This window comes from Nerophis ophidion, linkage group LG18 (genome assembly GCF_033978795.1).
Source record: "Nerophis ophidion isolate RoL-2023_Sa linkage group LG18, RoL_Noph_v1.0, whole genome shotgun sequence".
NCBI classification, from domain to species: Eukaryota; Metazoa; Chordata; class Actinopteri; order Syngnathiformes; family Syngnathidae; genus Nerophis; species Nerophis ophidion.
The window spans coordinates 31,518,497-31,537,937 of NC_084628.1; the positions used below are offsets into that span (position 1 = coordinate 31,518,497).

The 19,441-nt window shown below is 39.1% G+C and overlaps 1 protein-coding gene across 9 annotated transcripts in view; it reads right to left on the reverse strand.

The window, feature by feature from the left end:
• Window positions 1-19,441, reverse strand: part of tenm4 (teneurin transmembrane protein 4) — a 343,760-nt gene that overhangs the window by 115,695 nt on the left and 208,624 nt on the right. For 7 of the 9 annotated variants that reach the window (XM_061877994.1, XM_061877993.1, XM_061877991.1 and 4 more), the window contains one exon: window positions 13,093-13,119. The exons of the other annotated variants lie outside the window; for them this stretch is intronic. In XM_061877994.1, the coding sequence (XP_061733978.1) occupies window positions 13,093-13,119 (27 nt within the window). The remainder of the gene's footprint in view (window positions 1-13,092; window positions 13,120-19,441) is intronic. 9 annotated transcript variants of the gene reach the window in all.

Sequence of the window (19,441 nt, forward strand, 5' to 3'; positions counted from 1 at the left end):
CAGGTCTCAGGAAGGTACGAACTACAAGAACATGTGTAATCGAAGGGTGTTGTTGTTGTGTTGAGGAGGATAACACAACGTGTTCACACACACACGCACACACGCACACACACACACACACACACACACACACACACACACACACACACACAAACACACACACGTTAGTGATTTTGTGTGTGTGTAATGACCCCGGGCTCCACAGTTGATTAATGCGATAGACCTTAGCGAGGCTGATAATGTGCGTTTGCAGTGCAGTGAGTAGGTGTTATCTCCACAGTCGATATTCACGTCACTGCGGCAGCGCCCGGTGCTAACGCCGCATCATAAACACTGCAGCCTGGTTGTTGTTAGCAAAGAACTGTGACAATGCTCACCTTCCACTCGTCAATAGAGGATCGCAGCTATGTTGTCCAGATCAAGAAAGGCGGGGTTCTTTGAGACCTTTTCTACTATCAATATGTGTTAATCCAGCTGAACAAAACATCTGCTTTGTGTTATAAAATATAATCATACATGCTATCTATTTGTACTAAATGTCTGATGCTAATATAAACAACAACTCAGAGCATTACCAGAATTAATGGAGTCAATTTCAATCAATCAATAGCGACAATCCGATTACATTAAAAAAAACCTAATCATTAAAGGGGAACATTATCACCAGACCTATGTAAGCGTCAATATATACCTTGATGTTGCAGAAAAAAAGACCATATATTTCTTTAACCGATTTCCGAACTCTAAATAGGTGAATTTTGGCGAATGAAACGCCTTTCTGTTTATCGCTCTCGGAGCGATGACGTCAGAACGTGACGTCACCAAGTAGTCAACGCCATTTTTCTCCACCACATTACAGGCAGCAAGTCAAATCAGCTTTGTTATTTTCCGTTTTTTCGACTGTTTCCGGTACCTTGGAGACATCATGCCTCGTCGGTGTGTTGTCGGAGGATCTAACAACACGATCAGGGATGGATTCAAGTTGATTTATGTAGAATGTGCATCGATTAGCATGCCGAGCTAATCGATGCTAACATGCTATTTAGGCTAGTTGTATGTACATATTGCAGCATTATGGCTCATTTGTAGCTATATTTGCATACAGCCTTTCCCTCCACCCACATTTAATGCCAAACAAACACTTACCAATCGACGGATTTAAGTTGCTCCAGAGTCAAGAGATGCGAAAGTCCCTCGTTTGGTTTTTACCGGCGATGCTACGACAGAGATGGCACAGAGATGGCAAGAACTTCTGGATATCCTGCGACACTCAAAGCAGATGCATTTCCGACGATAAAGTCAACGAAATCACAAAGGTGAATTTTGTTGATGTTATTGACTTATGTGCTAATCAGACATATTTGGTCGCGGCATGACTGCCAGCTAATCGATGCTAACATGCTATTTAGGCTAGCTGTATGTACGTTTGAAACTATATTTACATCCAGTGTTTCCTTCCACCCAAATTTAATGCCAAACAAACACTTACCAATCGACGGATTTAAGTTGCTCTAATGTCGATGGGAAAGTCCTGATCGTTTGGTCCACACATTTTACCGGCGATGCTAAGGCAGACTGGCCAAATAGCGTCAATAGCTATTCGCTCAATAGCTTCAGTTTCTTCTTTAATTTCGTTTTCGCTATCTGCCTCCACACTCCAACCATCCGTTTCAATACATGCGTGATCTGTTGAATCGCTTAAGCCGCTGAAATCAGAGTCTGAATCCGAGCTAATGTCGCTATTTCTTGCTGTGGTAACCGCCATGTTGTTTGTATTGGAATCACCGGATGACGTCACAGGTAGACGTAGTAGATAGCGAAAATCAAGCACTTTAAAGCTTTTTTTAGGGATATTCCGGAACGGGTAAAGTTTTGAAAAAAACTTTGAAAAATTAAATAAGCCACTGGGAACTGATTTTTATTGGTTTCAACCCTTCTGAGATTGTGATAATGTTCCCCTTTAAAAAAAAGTGCTCCAATGAGGCAATATTACCCATGCTGTGGTCAGGGTGAGCAAACCAAGCGCTCCTTTCCTCCTACCTCGCAGCACAGAGGTCTCCAAAGTGTTTTTGTGGCCTGCGGCCCCTTCTAAAAATACTATAAAACCAAACAAAACATAAACAAGTGGAAGAAAAGAGCATGTGACGAGAAAGCGGAGCAATGTTGACTCTAATAACACAAAGCTGCCTTTTTTCAAACTGTCATTGCTCAAAAAAAACTATTTTCTTGGACAAAAAAGGCTTAAACAAACAAACAAAATAAAAAAAAATTGTCATTGCACAAAACATAATAATGAAGCAAAATCAATGTTATGAATTATTGACTTCAAAAAAATCTTTTTTAAACATTTTTTGGAGGAAAACACGTCATATTTTGTGTGTATTGTGTCAATTTATGACACCAATTTGTCCAAAAGGAGTAGGAAGAAGAATTTTTGTTTTTTTGTAATTTTGTGTGCAGTCCATAAAAAGCCTGAACGAACAAATAAATATAACAATAAATAAAAAAAAAACAGTCATTATTAAAAATAATAATACATAAAAATGTATGAATTATTGACTTATTGAATACTCAAATTATTCTCAATAAAATATAAATTTTTCAATATTTTTTGGGGGTAATGACAATGAGCATTTTTACACTAAAACTGGAGCAATGCAAATACCAATAGAAAAAGCGCTATTGATCATGAACAAAACCAATAGATTACCTCTATTATCAACAATAAAGTTGTTCAAATGCAACGATACGTATACATAATGATAGCTAGAAAGATAATAAAAAAAAAAGAAGAAGGAATACCGAAAGATGAAAGGGAAGAGAGAGAGGCAACCTATATTAATCTTGTGGATTGTTATAGTAACAATGGTTTAAGCTCTGTCAATATGCCTTGTGCTATCCAGTTTACCCTAGGGCAACAGCATTGATATATGTTTGATGAAACATGATTATGTTCATGAGTGTATGTATGTATATGTACTTGTATATGAACAGAATGTGTATATGAATGTTTGTACAGTGAATGTATATGTACAGTATATTTATGTTTGTTTGTAAAGTGAATGTATACGTACAGTATATGTATGTTCGTACCGTGAATGTGCTCGTGGATGGACGGACTTGGAGTATGTAGGTATGTAATGTATTTGTGTATGTATGTGGGATCGTAGGTACCAATGTATGGACGTTTGTATGTATGAATAACGGTGTGTGTTGTGTTAGTATATGTGTGTTTGTATGTACAATATATTTGACCCCTAGTGTGCGTGGGAGCCAGAGTGCGGACCCAGCCGCCCAGAGAGCCCAACCCAAACAGCAGGTGTGGCGCCCAGGGAACCAGGGACCACCCGCTCCACGCAGCCAGGCCGGCCGGCGGCGGGACCCCCAGAGCCCGGCCCATCGCGCCGCCCGGAAGAGCCGGCAGCAGGCCGCAGACAGACGCACCCGGCAGAGGACAGGGCACGAGAGAAGCAGCGGACGGCCAGACCCCAAGCCAGCGAGACAGATCCCCCCACACGGGCAGAAAGACGGGACGCCCCGCCCGGGGGAACCCAGAGAACCCCCGCAGCCGGACGGGAAGACCGCCCCCGCCCCACCAGCACCCGGGCCCCCCCGACCCCACCCCCACCCCCGGGGAGCACGGCGCGGCCCACACCAGGCCACCCCACCCGAGCCGGCCGTCACAGTTGAATATGCTACAAAGACAATATATTTGATGATCAAACTCATAAACTTTTTTTTTTTTTTGCAAATAATAATTTACTTAGAATTTCATGGCTGCAACACGTGCCAAAGTATTTGGGGAAAGGGCATGTTCACCACTGTGTTACATCACCTTTTCTTTTAACAACACTCAATAAACCTTTGGCAACTGAGGAGACACATTTTTGAAGCTTTTCAGGTTGAATTCTTTCCCGTTCTTGTTTTATGTACAGCTTAAGTTGTTCAACAGTTCAAGGTCTCCATTGTGGTATTTTAGGCTTCATAATGCGCCACACATTTTCAATGGGAGACAGGTCCGGACTGCAGGAAAGTACCCGCACTCTTTTACTACAAAGCCACGCTGTTGTAACAAGTGTCTTGGCATTGTCTGGCTGAAATAAGCAGGGGCGTCCATGATAACGTTGCTTGGATGACAACATATGTTGTTCCAAAACCTGTATGTACCTTTCAGCATTAATGGTGCCTTCACAGATGTGTAAGTTACCCATGCCTTGGGCACTAATACACCCCCATACCATCACAGATGCTGGCTTTTCAACTTTGCATCTAGAACAGTCCTGATGGTGCTTTTCCTCTTTGGTCCGGAGGACACGACGTTCACTGTTTCCAAAAAACAATTTGAAATGTGGACTCGTCAGACTACAAAACACTTTTCCACTTTGCATCAGTCCATCTTAGCTGAGCTCGGGCCCAGCGAAGCCGGCAGCGTCGTCAATACATGGCTTTGGCTTTGCATAGTAGTTTTAACTTGCACTTACAGATGTAGCGACAAACTGTAGTTACTGACAGTGGTTTTCTGAAGTGTTCCTGAGCCCATGTGGTGATATCCTTTACACACAGATGTCGCTTTTTGATGCAGTACCGCCTGAGGAAACGAAGGTCCGTTATATCATCGCTTACGGGCAGAGATTTCTCCAGATTCTCTGAACCTTTTGATGGTATTACGTACTGTAGATGGTGAAATTCCTAAATTTCTTGCAATAGCCCGTTGAGAAATGTTGTTCTTAAACTGTTTGACAATTTGCTTACAAAGTGGTGACCGTTTCCCAATCCTTGTTTGTGAATGATTGAGCATTTCACGGAAGCTGCTTTTATACTTACGCATGGCACCCACCTGTTCCCAATTAGCCTGCACACCTGTGGGATGTTCCAAATAAGTGTTTGTTGAGATTTCCTCAACTTTATCAGTATTTATTGCCACCTTTCCCAACTTCTTTGTCACGTGTTTCTGGCATAAAATTCTAAAGTTCATGAATATTTGCAAAAAAAAGGGTTTATCAGTTTGAACATCAAATATGTTGTCTTTGTAGCATATTCAACTGAATATGGGTTGAAAAGGATATGCAAATAATTGTATTCTGTTTATATTTACATCTAACACAATTTCCCAATTCATATGGAAACGGGGTTTGTACATACATACTTACAGCGTGTATATAAAACACTGATTTTGGATTTTTAGAGCGCTTGATAGGCGGATTAGAGCAAATTCAATTGCCTCCATTGTTAGCTGACTCTTGCTAGCATTTTTTTCCTATTTAGAATGGACAAAAAGAGGAAAAACACATGTTCTTGTGTCACATAAGGATTGAAAATGATAGACAACATTCCAAAAAAGTGCAGTTCTCCTCTAAATCTCCAAGAAACCAAATGGGTTGAAGCTACTGGCGAGGTTTAGATACGCTAATGAGGATCAGATGTGTCAGGAAGATTCATGGACACAGGTGCAGCGTGCACAAATATTTGAATATTTTGGTCTCAAACTACAAAAGTGGCATCAAACTGCTACATTCCGGAGAGGTTAAGCAAACTGTGTTTGGGCTTTGGAGATGAAAGAGATCTCGTCTGACGAGCAGCGAGCGGGCGGAACCAAACATCAGCAGGCCGTCAAGGCGGCTCCCGAGACACCAGCACCCACACTGCTCTTTATCCGCCGCACGCCATCGCTATCTCCTCCGACACCGCCGGGTATCAAACCCTGGAGTCGGCCGCACTTTTGACCCGCTTTATGCAGAAGTGCCAGGGCGGCAGTCTCACCACCAAACACGAAAGAGACGATGTGGAGGAAGACGCGCCTCAGCAACAGGAAGTGACATCATCCATCCCAACAGCATTACTACTTCAGGAATATCGTGCTTTAAATCTTTATTTTCTCCGCTTCCTGCTCTCATTTTTTCTCCACTTCCTAATTTTGTAATGTCTTTCAGTGACCTAATTGTTCCTCTACACTATTGATTAGTCATCATTTCCCAGAATTCCAACTTTTCCAGGACATTTTTCCCATTTAAAAATGAATTGGCCATTTTTCAAACATCTACCATTTCCACATTCTTCAACCGATTCAAACCATTCAACTTTCAGCATATCCCACTCATCCTGGACATTCAACCGATCATTTTTCCAAGTTAAAATAAAAATTCCAGGAATTCCCAGAATTCTCGTTTTTTAAAACTTTTTTTGTCAACTACTCCTTCCACATTAGTTAACCCACTTCAACCGTTCCACCGTCAAAACATTCCTGTTAATCAGGACAAAAAAAAATAAAATAGTTTTTTTAACTGGAAAAATTCAAAAATTTTTTCAAAATTCCAGGAATTCCTTAATATCATTTCTCAATTAACATTTCTCAACCGATTTGAAAAATGCCAACACCAACTTATTCAGAACATTTTTTTTTTTTTAGCAACATCAAAAAATTCCATCTATTCCTGGAATTCCCAAATTTCCATGAAATTCCCATTGAAAAGAATGGGACATTTTTCAAAGTTCCACAACTCCCACATTTTTTTATCTGATTCAAAATGTTCCAATTTCAAAATATTGAGCCTGTTCAGGCATCGTGTAATATTCTTCAACAATTATGACAAAATTCACGGATTTCCAATAATTCAGTTTTTAGGGACATTTTCCCCATTCAGAATGAATTATCCATTTTGCAAACTTCCACAATTCCCACATTTTTTAACAGATTCAGACCATTCCACCATCCACTCATCCTGTGATTTCAAACAACTATTTTTACATGTTCAACACATTTCCAGGAATTCCTGTTTTTTTTCCAACCGTATTTCCAACCTATTTAGTACAATGACTCCTTTCACATTTTTCAACTGTTCCAATGTCAAAACATTCCTCTTAGTCAGGACAAAAAAACAAGTTGGTTTAAAAACTTGAAAAAATCCCGGTTTTCCCGAAATTCCGTAACACCATCCCCACCCCCCCCCCCCCACCCCCCCCCCCCCCCCCCCAAAAAAAAAAAAATACTACTTCAACATTTCTTAACCGATTTAAACACCAACCAATTCAACTCATTCAGGACATTCATGCTCCTAAGCATTTTTAAAAAAAATTGCTTTTCCAAATTTTCAGGAACTTCCCATTGAAATGAATGGGACATTTTTCCAAGTTGCACAATTCCCACATTTGTCAACCTATTCAAACCATTCCAGCATCAACACATTACACTAATCTTGGAAATTCAAACTAACACTTTCCCCAAGTTCCAAACCAAATTCCGGTTTTACAGGAAATTCAAACTCTCCAACATTCAAACTATTATTACAGTCATACTACGTTCTGTCAGCATTTCAGTTCAACTTCAGCATTGGAGCATTCCCACGCAATTCCTTCATTAGCGGTTTAAAAGACCGTAATTGTGTTAAAGGCCTAATGAAATGAGATTTTCTTATTTAAACGGGGATAGCAGGTCCATTCTATGTGTCATACTTGATCATTTCGCGATATTGCCATAATTTTGCTGAAAGGATTTAGTAGACAACATCCATGATAAAGTTTGCAACTTTCGGTGCTAAGAGAAAAGCCCTGCCTCTACCAGAAGTCGCAGACGATGATGTCACATGTTTGATGGCTCCTCACATATTCACATTGTTTTTAATGGGAGCCTCCAACAAAAAGTGCTATCGGACCGAGAAAATGACAATTTCCCCATTAATTTGAGCGAGGATGAAAGATTTGTGTTTGAAGATAGCGTCGGACTAGAAAAAAACAAAAAAAAGTAAAAAAAAACCACGCGATTGCATTGGGACGGATTTTGATGTTTTTAGATACATTTAGGAGGATAATTCTGGGAAATCCCTTATCTTTCTATTGTGTTGCTAGTGTTTTAGTGAGTTAAATAGTACCTGATAGTCGGAGATGTACGTCTACGGGTGTCTTGATGTGCAGTGTCTCAGGGGAGTCGACGGCAGCTATGGACGGCACAAGCTCAGCTTTTCTCCGGTAAGAACTGACTTTTTAACCACAATTTTCTCACCGAAACCTGCTGGTTGACATTCGGTCGGGATTCATGTTCGATTGACCGTGCTCTGATCCATTGTAAAGTTTCACCTCCGGGAATTTTAAACAAGGAATCACTGTGTGTTTCTGTGGCTAAAGGCTAAAGCTTCCCAACTCCATCTTGCTACTGTGACTTCTCCAATATTAATTGAACAAATTGCAAAAGATTCAGCAAAACAGATGTCCAAAATACTGTATAATTATGTCGTTAAAGCAGACAACATTTAGCTGTGTGTGTGCGCAGCGCTCATACTTCCTAAAAACCCATGACGTCTTGCGCACGCGTCATCATTACACAACGTTTTCAAGACGAAACTTCCGGGAAATTTAAAATAGCAATTTAGTAAACTAAAAGGGCCGTATTGGCATGTGTTGCAATGTTAATATTTCATCATTGATATATAAACTATCAGACTGTGTGGTGGGTAGTAGTGGGTTTTAGTAGGCCTTTAAAACTGTCAATGTTTCTACAATTACTAAGTTTACATTATACAATTTTTTTCCCATCCTAAAAATTGGTGACGACGGCGGTCACGCCAACACGTAAACACAGGTAGTGCACACAGACAAACAAAAAACAAGAGAAGCAACAAACAGTTTGTTGGGATAATAAAATATACATTCAGAAATTGTATGTCTGCTTTTTGTAAGCCCCTAAAACTGTATATTATATGTCTGCTTTTTTCTATACCCGTGAAATTGTATATTATAGGTCTGCTTTTCTTTTTGCACACCCCTTAAAACTGTGTATTGCATGTCTGCTTTTTTGTTCACCCCTAAACACTGTATATTGCATGTCTGCCCCTTTTGTATACCCTGAAACTGTACATTGTAGCTGTGTCCCAAGTCAGGTGATGCATCCTTCGGCGGCCCCTCCGAAGGATGCATCACCCGTTGTTAAATGGGACAGTCTAGCCTGCGGAGAATACATACTTTTGAAAGTGTAATCGCTGCCGGTACCAATGATTGTATTTGCTGCCATCGTCAAAAAAAATCCGGGTTGAACATTTCTTGGGATATGGGAGGCTACAAAGTATAGGGCGAATTGGTCGGCTGCATTTGGAGGAACCTTTGAATGTGAATACATTTGGACAGCCTTCGTGCAGCGTTGTGTTGTAAGCGGCCTTCAAATTCGCCCTTCGAAGGAAGCAGACCTTGAGTTGGGACACAGCTTGTATGTCTGCTCTTTTTGTACACCCCTGAAACTGTATATTAAATGTCTGTTTTTTGTATACCGTATTTCCTTGAATAGCCGCCGGGGTGCTAATTAATTTAAAACCTCTTCTCACTCCTGCGCTTATTCAAGGCATTCGGTAAAAGTAAGCAGGCGCTAATAATTTTAAAACCCCTTCTCACCCCTGCGCTTACCAATGGCATGCAGTAAAAAATTGAGTGTGATATAAAAAAAAAAAAAAAAAAAATTCTTCTGCGGCCGTGGCCCGGTGGTTGGGGACCACTCCTCTACAACATGTCATCGCGCCCAACTTTACACCTTGCTATCTGCGTGCCAGTCGGACGCATGCACATCTCTGCTTCTCATATGAGATTGCAATGCATACTTGGTCAACAGCCATACCTTTTACACTGATGGTTGTGATATAAACAACTTTAACACTCTTACCAATATGCGCCACACTCTGTGAACCCACACCAAACACATTTCTGGAGAACATTGGCTCTGTAACACATATAAACGCAACATAAGAATTACCCAGAATTCCAATGCATCCATGATTCTTGGCTATATTATACACGCGCCCCCAACCCTGCCCACCTCAACCGGCGCACGGAGAGGAGGGTGGGAGGTGGGGGGTTGGTGCTAGCGGGGTGTTTAATATAGCCAAGAGTCATGGATGCATTGGAATTCTGGGTAATTCTTATGTTGTGTTTATAATGTGTTACAGAGCCAAAGTTCTCCAGAAATGTGTTTGGTGTGGGTTCACAGAGTGTGGCGCATATTAGTAAGAGTGTTAAAGACAAGTTGTGTTATATCACAACCATCAGTGTGATCTGTATGGCTGTGGAACAAGACCCCTGGTTTACACATAGTAAAAGCAAAAAAGAAACCTCCTCCGCCATTTTGGAAATGACGACAGGGGAAGCGTCACTCGTGACGTCATGATTTTGACCCGGCGGTAAAAGTAAGCATGCGCTAATAAATTTGGGGAGCAAATTAGACCCGGCAGTAATTCAAGGCAGGCGCATATTACATGCCCGGTGGCTATTCAAGGAAATACAGTACCCCTGAAACTGTATATGTCAGTACAATTGTATATAAGTTATCACATAGTTTTGTGTTGCCATGAGTTCCCAGACAAAAGCTGTCTTTGATTCTACCAAGCAAAAAGCTTGTAGAACTCCACTGTGCAGGATGGGAAGCGACATGAAGGTGTCGATTTCTTTGATGTATTGTAATCCACAGGAAGATTTTGTCTTGACCCGAGATCTACAAAGTGGAGAGGAACCAGGACCTGACTCCCCTCCAGGCACCTTTTCTTTGAACTGTTTTGTGACCAAAGGCAGCAAGTGTTTACGACCCCCCTTCCTTTAGAAACAGCTGTTGCCATGTAATCAGAGGAGGCGTACAGTCTTTCGTCAGAGCGTGGTGGGACACTGTACAAGGGTACAGGTCTACGCGTTTCTCCTCAATGAGCCAAATTTAATTCTGTCTCTGCTTAATTCCTAGCTTCTTTGTCTGTTTAATTGATGTCATCAGTGTTTGAACCTGACAGTATATACTCTGTCTGATTTTTTGCACACCCCTAAAACTGTATATTGTATATATGTTTTTTTGTATGCCTGTGAAACTGTATATTGTATATACCGTATTTCCTTGAATTGCCGCCGGGGCATTAATTAATTTAAAACCATCTACTCATCCATGCGGTAAAAGTAAGCATGCGCAAATTATTTTAAAACCTCTTCTCACTCAGGCACTTACCAAAGGTATGCAGTAAATATTTGAGTGTGATGTAAGCTTGGACCTTCAATCCTACTGAATAGCTCTTAATCTTCTTCCTTTTATGCGATTTCAAATTACCGGTATTGAAATCAGCCTCATCCATTTTGAAAATGATGACATGGGAAGTGTCACTCGTGACGTCACGAGTTTGACCAGGCGGTAATACTAAGCATGCGCTAATTATTTTGGGAAGCGAGTTGGACCCGGCAGTAATTCAAGGCAGGCGCATACTGTGGCAATTCAAGGAAATATGGTATGCTTTTTTTTGCACACCCCTAAAACTGTATATTGTAAATCTGCTTTTTGTACACCCCTAAAACTGTATATTGTATAACTGCTTTTTTTATACCCCTGAAACTGTATTTTGTATGTCTGTTTTTTGTGTCCACCCCTGAAACTGTATATTAAACGTCTGCTTGTTGTACACCCCTAAAACTGTATATTTTATGATTGCTTTTTTGTGTACACCTCAAAATATTGTATGTCTGTTTCTTTGTACACCCTTAAAACTGTATATAATGTCTGCTTGTTTTGTACACCCCTGAAACTGTATATTGTATATCTACTTTTTGTACACCCCTAACACTGTATATAGTATATCTGCTTTTTTTGTACACCCGTAAAACTGTTTATTGTATATCTGCTATTTTTATACTCCTGAAACTGTATATTGTTTGTCTGTTTTTTGGTACACCCCTGAAACTGTATATTAAATGTTTGCTTGTTGTACACCCCTGAAACTGCATATAAAAAGGCCTACTGAAACCCACTACTACCCACCACACAGTCTGATAGTTTATATATCAATGATAAATCTTAACATTGCAACACATGCCAATATGGCCGGTTTAATTTTACTAAATTGCAATTTTAAATTTCGCGTGGAAGTATCATGCTAAAACGTCGCAGTATGATGACGCGCACGCATTGTAGAGGAAATTTTGTTCCAGCACTGCTCCCAGCTATAAGTCGTCTGTTTTCATCGCAAAATTCCACAGTATTTTGCAATTTGCTCAATGAATAATGGAGAGGTCAAAGAAGAAAGCTGTAGGTGGGAAGCGGTGTATTGCGGCCGCCTTAAGCAACACAAACACAGCCGGTGTTTCATTGTTTACATTACCGAAAGATGACAATGAAGCTTTACTATGGAACAGAGCGGTCAAGCGAACACGGTTGGATTGGACCACACACACAAAGTACAGTGTATTATGCAGCGATCATTTCGAAAGATCGTGTTTTGAAGAGGGTATCTTGCGAAGGGCAGAGATGGGCATCGCCACCACCCGTCAACTGGTGCTGAAGAAAGGTGCGGGGCCGACCTTCAGGTTGTACAGATACGGCCATATAATCTCCCTAAAACACTAGTAACACAATAAGCAGAAAATGGATTTTCCAGAGATTATCCTAGTAAATGTGTCTAATAACATCTGAATTGCTCCCACTGTATAGTCTTTATTTATTTTTTTGTAGTACTTCACTCTCACTTTCCTCATCCACGTTTTTTTTGTATACCCCTGAAACTGTATAGTGCATGTGTTTTTTGTATGGCCCTGGAACTGTATATTGTATGTCTGTTTATTTGTACACCCTTAAAACTGTATAATGTATGTGTGCTCACTGAAAATAATGTTACAGTAAGTAACAACAAAAAGTCAATACGTATTGTGTTCCATCTGACTAATATTACGTTCCTACTTTTCCAATCACCATCTCCCTGGTGAGGATTATTGCTCATGTTCACGTGACATAAAGTGTTCAACACGTTACACACTACAAGGAATCGATGGAGTTGGTGCAATCAATGATTTCAAATTGACTGCAGAAGAATGAAGGCTCCTTGGAAATCTATTTCAATAAATAACACGCTGAGAGTAAACAAGACCATTTTCTACTAATTTCCCCCAAGAAAAGCGGCTGCCGCAGTCTAACGGCGTTGGAATGTACACCTTACACACTTCTACTGGGAGACATGTGACCCAACATGGCGGCAGGTGAACTGAGCAGGTGCGAAGGTGCTAAGTGTCATGGCGGTGTGACGTTAATGATGACAAAGGTGACGGCGCTCACAATGGAGGAAGGACAAGTGGGAGGAAGGAGGAGGAAGGTCGTACCTTTCACTACTCTATCCAGATAGTGGGCTTGGGAGATAAAAGACAAGGACATGTAATAATAATAACAAAAATATGAATATTAATAACAATAATACTAATCATCATCATCATCATCATCATCATCATAATAATAATAATAATGTTACTAATAATAACAATAATAATAATAATAATAACAATGATGATAAAACAACAATAATGAATAATAATAACAATAATAATAATAATAATAATAACAATAGTAGTATTAATAATAACAATAATATTATTAATTACAACAATAATACCATTATTAACAACAATTATAATATTAATAACAATTATTGTAAAATTATTAACAATAATAATATTAATAACAACAATAATAATTTTAATAACAATAATAATAATAATAATAATAATAACAACAACCGTGATGTTATTAATAACAATAATAATACTACTAACACTAATAATAATAACAATAATATTATTATTAAACATAATAATGATAATAACAACAACAATAATATTATTAATGATAATAATAATAATAATCACAATCATAACAATAATAACAACAGTAACAATAATAATAATAAGAACAACAAAAATATTAATACCGATAATGAGAATAATAATAACAATAATAATAATAATAACAACAATAATACTGTTAATAACAATAATAATTATATTAATAACAATAATACTACTAACAATAATAACATTATTAAGAACAATAATAATATTAAGAACAATATTGATAATATTATTAACAATAATACAAATAACAATAATGATAATTATAATAACAATAATAATGATACTAATAATAACAATAATAACGACAATAATAACATTAATAAAAATACTGTTGATAACAATAAGGATAATATTAATAGCAATAATAATGATACTAATAATAACAATAATAACAACAATAATATCAATAAAATACTATTGATAATAATATTATGTATATTAATCGCACTAATATTGATAACGATAATAATAATAATAATAGTAATAATAATAATAACAACACCAATAAAACAACAATACTACTACTAATAATAATAAAATAAAGTATTAATAACAATATTAATACTAATATCAATATAATCAATATTAATAACAACAATGATAATATTAATAACAATAATAACAATAATAATATAAACAATACCAACAATAATAATAATAATAATAATAATAATAATAATAATAATAAAAATAATAACAAAAGCAAGGCAAAGTGTTAGTGCACGTCCTCACAAGACATAGATGACAGAGCATGCGTCACATGCAAGAGCGCAGCCAGCACAGAAGGCAAGGATGGACATGCAGGACAATATTGGAATATTTCATAAATATATGAAATATATTTGTGAATCTTTACTGAAGTCGATTAGACGGCCAGGTCACCTGTGACCAACGTCCATTAGAGGTACAGAAGTCCTTATTCACAACATTCTCACTTCTGACACCATGTTGATATTGCAGCCTTGAGTATTGGCCGATACTGATATCCATGCATTTCGACATCAGCAGGAATCATACCTACGTGTATTATTTAGTAGTGTGGAATGTTATAAAAGATTTGATCAAGTGAATCGCACATGATATCGTAAACCAGAAAACGCACTGCAGGGCTGTTTGTATCGCACAATATGTCGCACACAAGTAAACACTGTGCAGGACTGCTTGTATTGTAAATTGATATCACACACAAGTAATTACACTGCAGGAGTGCTTGTATCACACATGACATCGTACTCAAATAAACACGCTGCAGGACTGCTTGTATCGCATGTGATATCGCAAGCAAGTAAACAGACTGCAGGATTGCTTGTATTGCACATGATATCATACAGAAGTAAACACACTGCATGACTGCTTGTATCAAACATTATATCACACGCAAATATGTATGCTGCAGCACAACTTATATCGCACGCAAGTAAACACGCTGCAGGACGGCTTGTATCCAAATTGATCCATCCATCCATCCATTTTTCTACCGCTTGTCTCTGTCGGTCGGGGTAGCGGAGGTGCTAGAGCCTACGCAAGTTGCACTCGGGCAGAAGGCACCCTGAACAAGTATCGTAAATTTATATCGGACGCAAAAAAACATGCTGCAGGACTGCTTGTATCACACATGATATTGCACACAAGTAAATATGCTGTTGGACTGCCTGTATTGCAAATAATATTCCACACAAACACCATGCAGGACGGCTTGTGTCGCACATGATATCACACGCCAGTAAACACGGTGCAGGACTGCTTGTATTGCAAATTGATATCGCACAGACGTAAACACGCTGCAGGACTACATGTATCGCACATTATATAACATGCAAGTGTGCATGCTGCAGCACTGCTTGTATAGCACATGATATCGCACACAAGTAAACACGGTGCAGGACTGCTTGTATTGCAGATTGATATCGCACAGACGTAAACACGCTGCAGGACTACTTGTATCGCACAGTATATAGCATGGCAAGTGTGCATGCTGCAGCACTGCTTGTATAGCACATGATATCGCACACAAGTAAACACGGTGCAGGACTACTTGTATCGCACATTATATCGAATGCAAGTATGCATGCTGCAGCACTGCTTGTATCGCACATGATATCGCACGCAACAAAACACCGCAGAGCTGCTTGTATTGCAAATTGATATTGCATGCAAGTAAACATGCAGCAGGACTGCTTGTATTGCAAATTGATATTGCACACAAGTAAACACTGCAGGACTGCTAGTATCACATATTTTACATGCAAGCTGATATCATCACATACTTTATTTTCGATGATATTGATATCATCATTGGGACACTCTTAGTTAGAATGGCAGGTTTCTGTTATGAAAATGGAATATCTGGAGTGGGCGTGTTGAAAAAGATCTCTACACTGTACAGCACTGTAACATTACACACAGTTTGAACAGTAACACTGTGTTGGAATATAGGAACATGACTTAATGTACTTCCATTATGAATTTAATTGTTGGTGTACCATGAGTGGTAGAGAGAGAGAGAGTATAGACTACTCTGTTTCAGAGTTGGTATCTGTAGTCATGTGAGGGGCTTTTGACCAATCATGTAAGAGATAGTCTGGTCAGACTCTCTCTGATTGGTCAAAAGGTTCTCACCTGACAACAGGGCGCCATGTTTGAAACCAACTGTGTCCATACACAAATCTGAATACATGTAACACAGTGGGACATCACCTCCGACCAAGAAGAGCCCGCCCCCTCTATATAGAATCACACAGGCATCACTGCATATCTAAAAATGAAGCCTGGTGACTAGGATATGCAGACTTTCTTCTTCTTCAGCTAAGAAGCGAAGGAATTAATCATGTTGTTTTACATCACATTCCTGATCGCATGCAGGCTCTTTGCATGCTAATGAATGCTTCTGTGCCCGCCTAGCACCTGGATATATATATATATATATATATATATACACACACACACACACACACACACACACACACACACACACACACACCCACGCACACGCACACACACACACACACACACACACACACACACACACACACACACACACACGCACACACAGTTTACAAACCCCGTTTCCATATGAGTTGGAAAATTGTGTTGGATGTAAATATAAACGGAATACAATGATTTGCAAATAATTTTCAACCCATATTCAGTTGAATATGCTACAAAGACAACATATTTGATGTTCAAACTGATACACAGATTTTTTGGGCAAATAATCATTAACTTTAGAATTTGATGTCAGCAACACGTGACAAAGAAGTTGGGAAAGGTGGAAATAAAAACTGATAACGTTGAGGAATGCTCATCAAACACTTATATGGAACATCCCACAGGTGTGCAGGCTAATTGGGAACAGGTGGGTGCCATGATTGGGTATGAAAGCAGCTTCCATGAAATGCTTAGTCATTCACAAACAAGGATGGGTTGAGGGTCACCACTTTGTAAGCAAATTGTTGAACAGTTTTAGAACAACATTTCTCAATGAGCTATTACAAGGAATTTAGGGATTTTACCATCTACGGTCTGTAAAATCAGAAAAAATTTCAGAGAATCTGGAGAAACCACTGCACGTAAGCGATGATATTACGGACTTTTGATCCCTCAGGCGGTACTGCGTGTGTAAAGGATATCACCACATGGGCTCAGGAACACTTCATAAAACCACTGTCAGTAGCTACAGTTGGTCGCTATATCAGTAAGTGCAAGTTAAATCTCTACTATGTAAAGCCAAATGAATTTATCAACAATATCCTGAAACGCTGCCGGCTTGGGTGGGCCCGAGCTCACATAAAATTGACTGATGCAAAGTGGAAAGGTGTTCTGTGGTCTGACGAGTCCACATTTCAAATTATATTTTGAAACAGAGGACGTGGTGTCCTCCGGAACAAAAAGGAAGTTAACCATTCGGATTGTTATAGGCGCAAAGTTCAAAAGCCAGCATCTGTGATGGTATGGGGGTGTATTAGTGCTTAAGGCATGGGTAACTTACACATCTGTCAAGGCACCATTAATGCTGAATGGTCCATACAGGTTTTGGAGCAACATATGTTGTCATCCAAGCAACTTTATCATGGACGCCCCTGCTTATTTCAGCAAGGCAAGTGTTACAACAGCGTGGCTTTGTAAAAAAAAGAGTGCGGGTACTTTCCTGGCCCACCTGCGGTCCAGACCTGTCTCCCCTCGAAAATATGTGCCGCATTATGAAGCGTAAAATACGACTGTTGAACGACTGAAGCTCTACATAAAACAAGAATGGGAAAGAATTCCACTTTCAAAGCTTCTACAATTAGTTTCCTCAGTTCCCAAATCTTTATTGAGTGTTGCTAAAAGAAAAGTGATGTAACGCAGTGGTGAACATGCCCTTTCCCAACTACTTTGGCACGTGTTGCAGCCTTGAATTTATAAGTTAACTCTTATTTGCAAAAAAATATATATATAGTTTATGAGTTTGAACATCAAATATCTTGTCTTTGTAGCATTCAATTAAATATGGGTTGAAAAGGATTTGCAAATCATTGTATTCTGTTTATATTTACATCTAACACAATTTCCCAACTCATGTGGAAACGGGGTTTGTATATACATATATACATACATATATAGGTATATATCCATCCATCCATTTTCTACCGCTTATTCCCTTTGGGGTCGCGGGGGGCATTGGTGCTTATCTCAGCTACAATTGGGTGGAAGGCGGTGTACACCCTGGACAAGTCGCCATCCCATCGCAGATATTTATATATATACAAACATATATACATATGTGGCTTCACGGTGGCAGAGGGGTTAGTGCGTCTGCCTCACAATACGAAGTTCCTGCAGTCCTGGGTTCAAATCCAGGCTCGGGATCTTTCTGTGTGGAGTTTGCATGTTCTCCCCGTGAATGCGTGGGTTCCCTCCGGGTACTCCGGCTTCCTCCCACTTCCAAAGACATGCACCTGGGGATAGGTTGATTGGTAACACTAAATTGGCCCTAGTGTGTGAATGTGGGTGTGAATGTTGTCTGTCTATCTGTGTTGGCCCTGCGATGAGGTGGCGACTTGTCCAGGGTGTACCCTGCCTTCCGCCCGATTGTAGCTGGGATAGGCGCCAGCGCCCCCCGCGACCCCGAAAGGGAATAATCGGTAGAAAATGGATGGATATACATATGTACACACACCCACACATATACACATATACATATACATATATATATATATACACACATATATATATGTATATATATATATATATATATATATACACATAAATATATATATATATATATATATATATATATATATACACACACATATATATATATATATATATACACATATATATATATATATACATACATATATATACACATTAATATGTATACATACACATATATATATATATATATATGTAGGTGTGGGAAAAAAATCACAAGACTACTTCATCTCTACAGATCTGTTTCATGAGGGGTTCCCTCAATCATCAGGAGATTTTAATGGAAGCATTCACATACAATGGTTTATATAGAGCACAGAGTGGGTGGGTACAAGCAGGCGTAGGGTGTGGTGATTGGCTCATGTGTTACCTAGGAGGTGTTTCCGCCTGTGGCGGCATGTTGAAATGATTTCACTGCGCTTGTTGAGGGATGATAGCTCTGGATGATATATAATAAACAGTTTCTCTTTTAAGCATAAGTTGCATCTTTTATTACCACTGTTGTAAGGTGTGCTGGATGCAAGAATTTGCCATGTTATTGAATATTCAACATTATTGTCTTTGAGGTTCCAAATGTGTTTGCTGAGTTCGGTAGAATTCTGCAAAGTCTGGTTTCTAAAGGAGGCGTTGT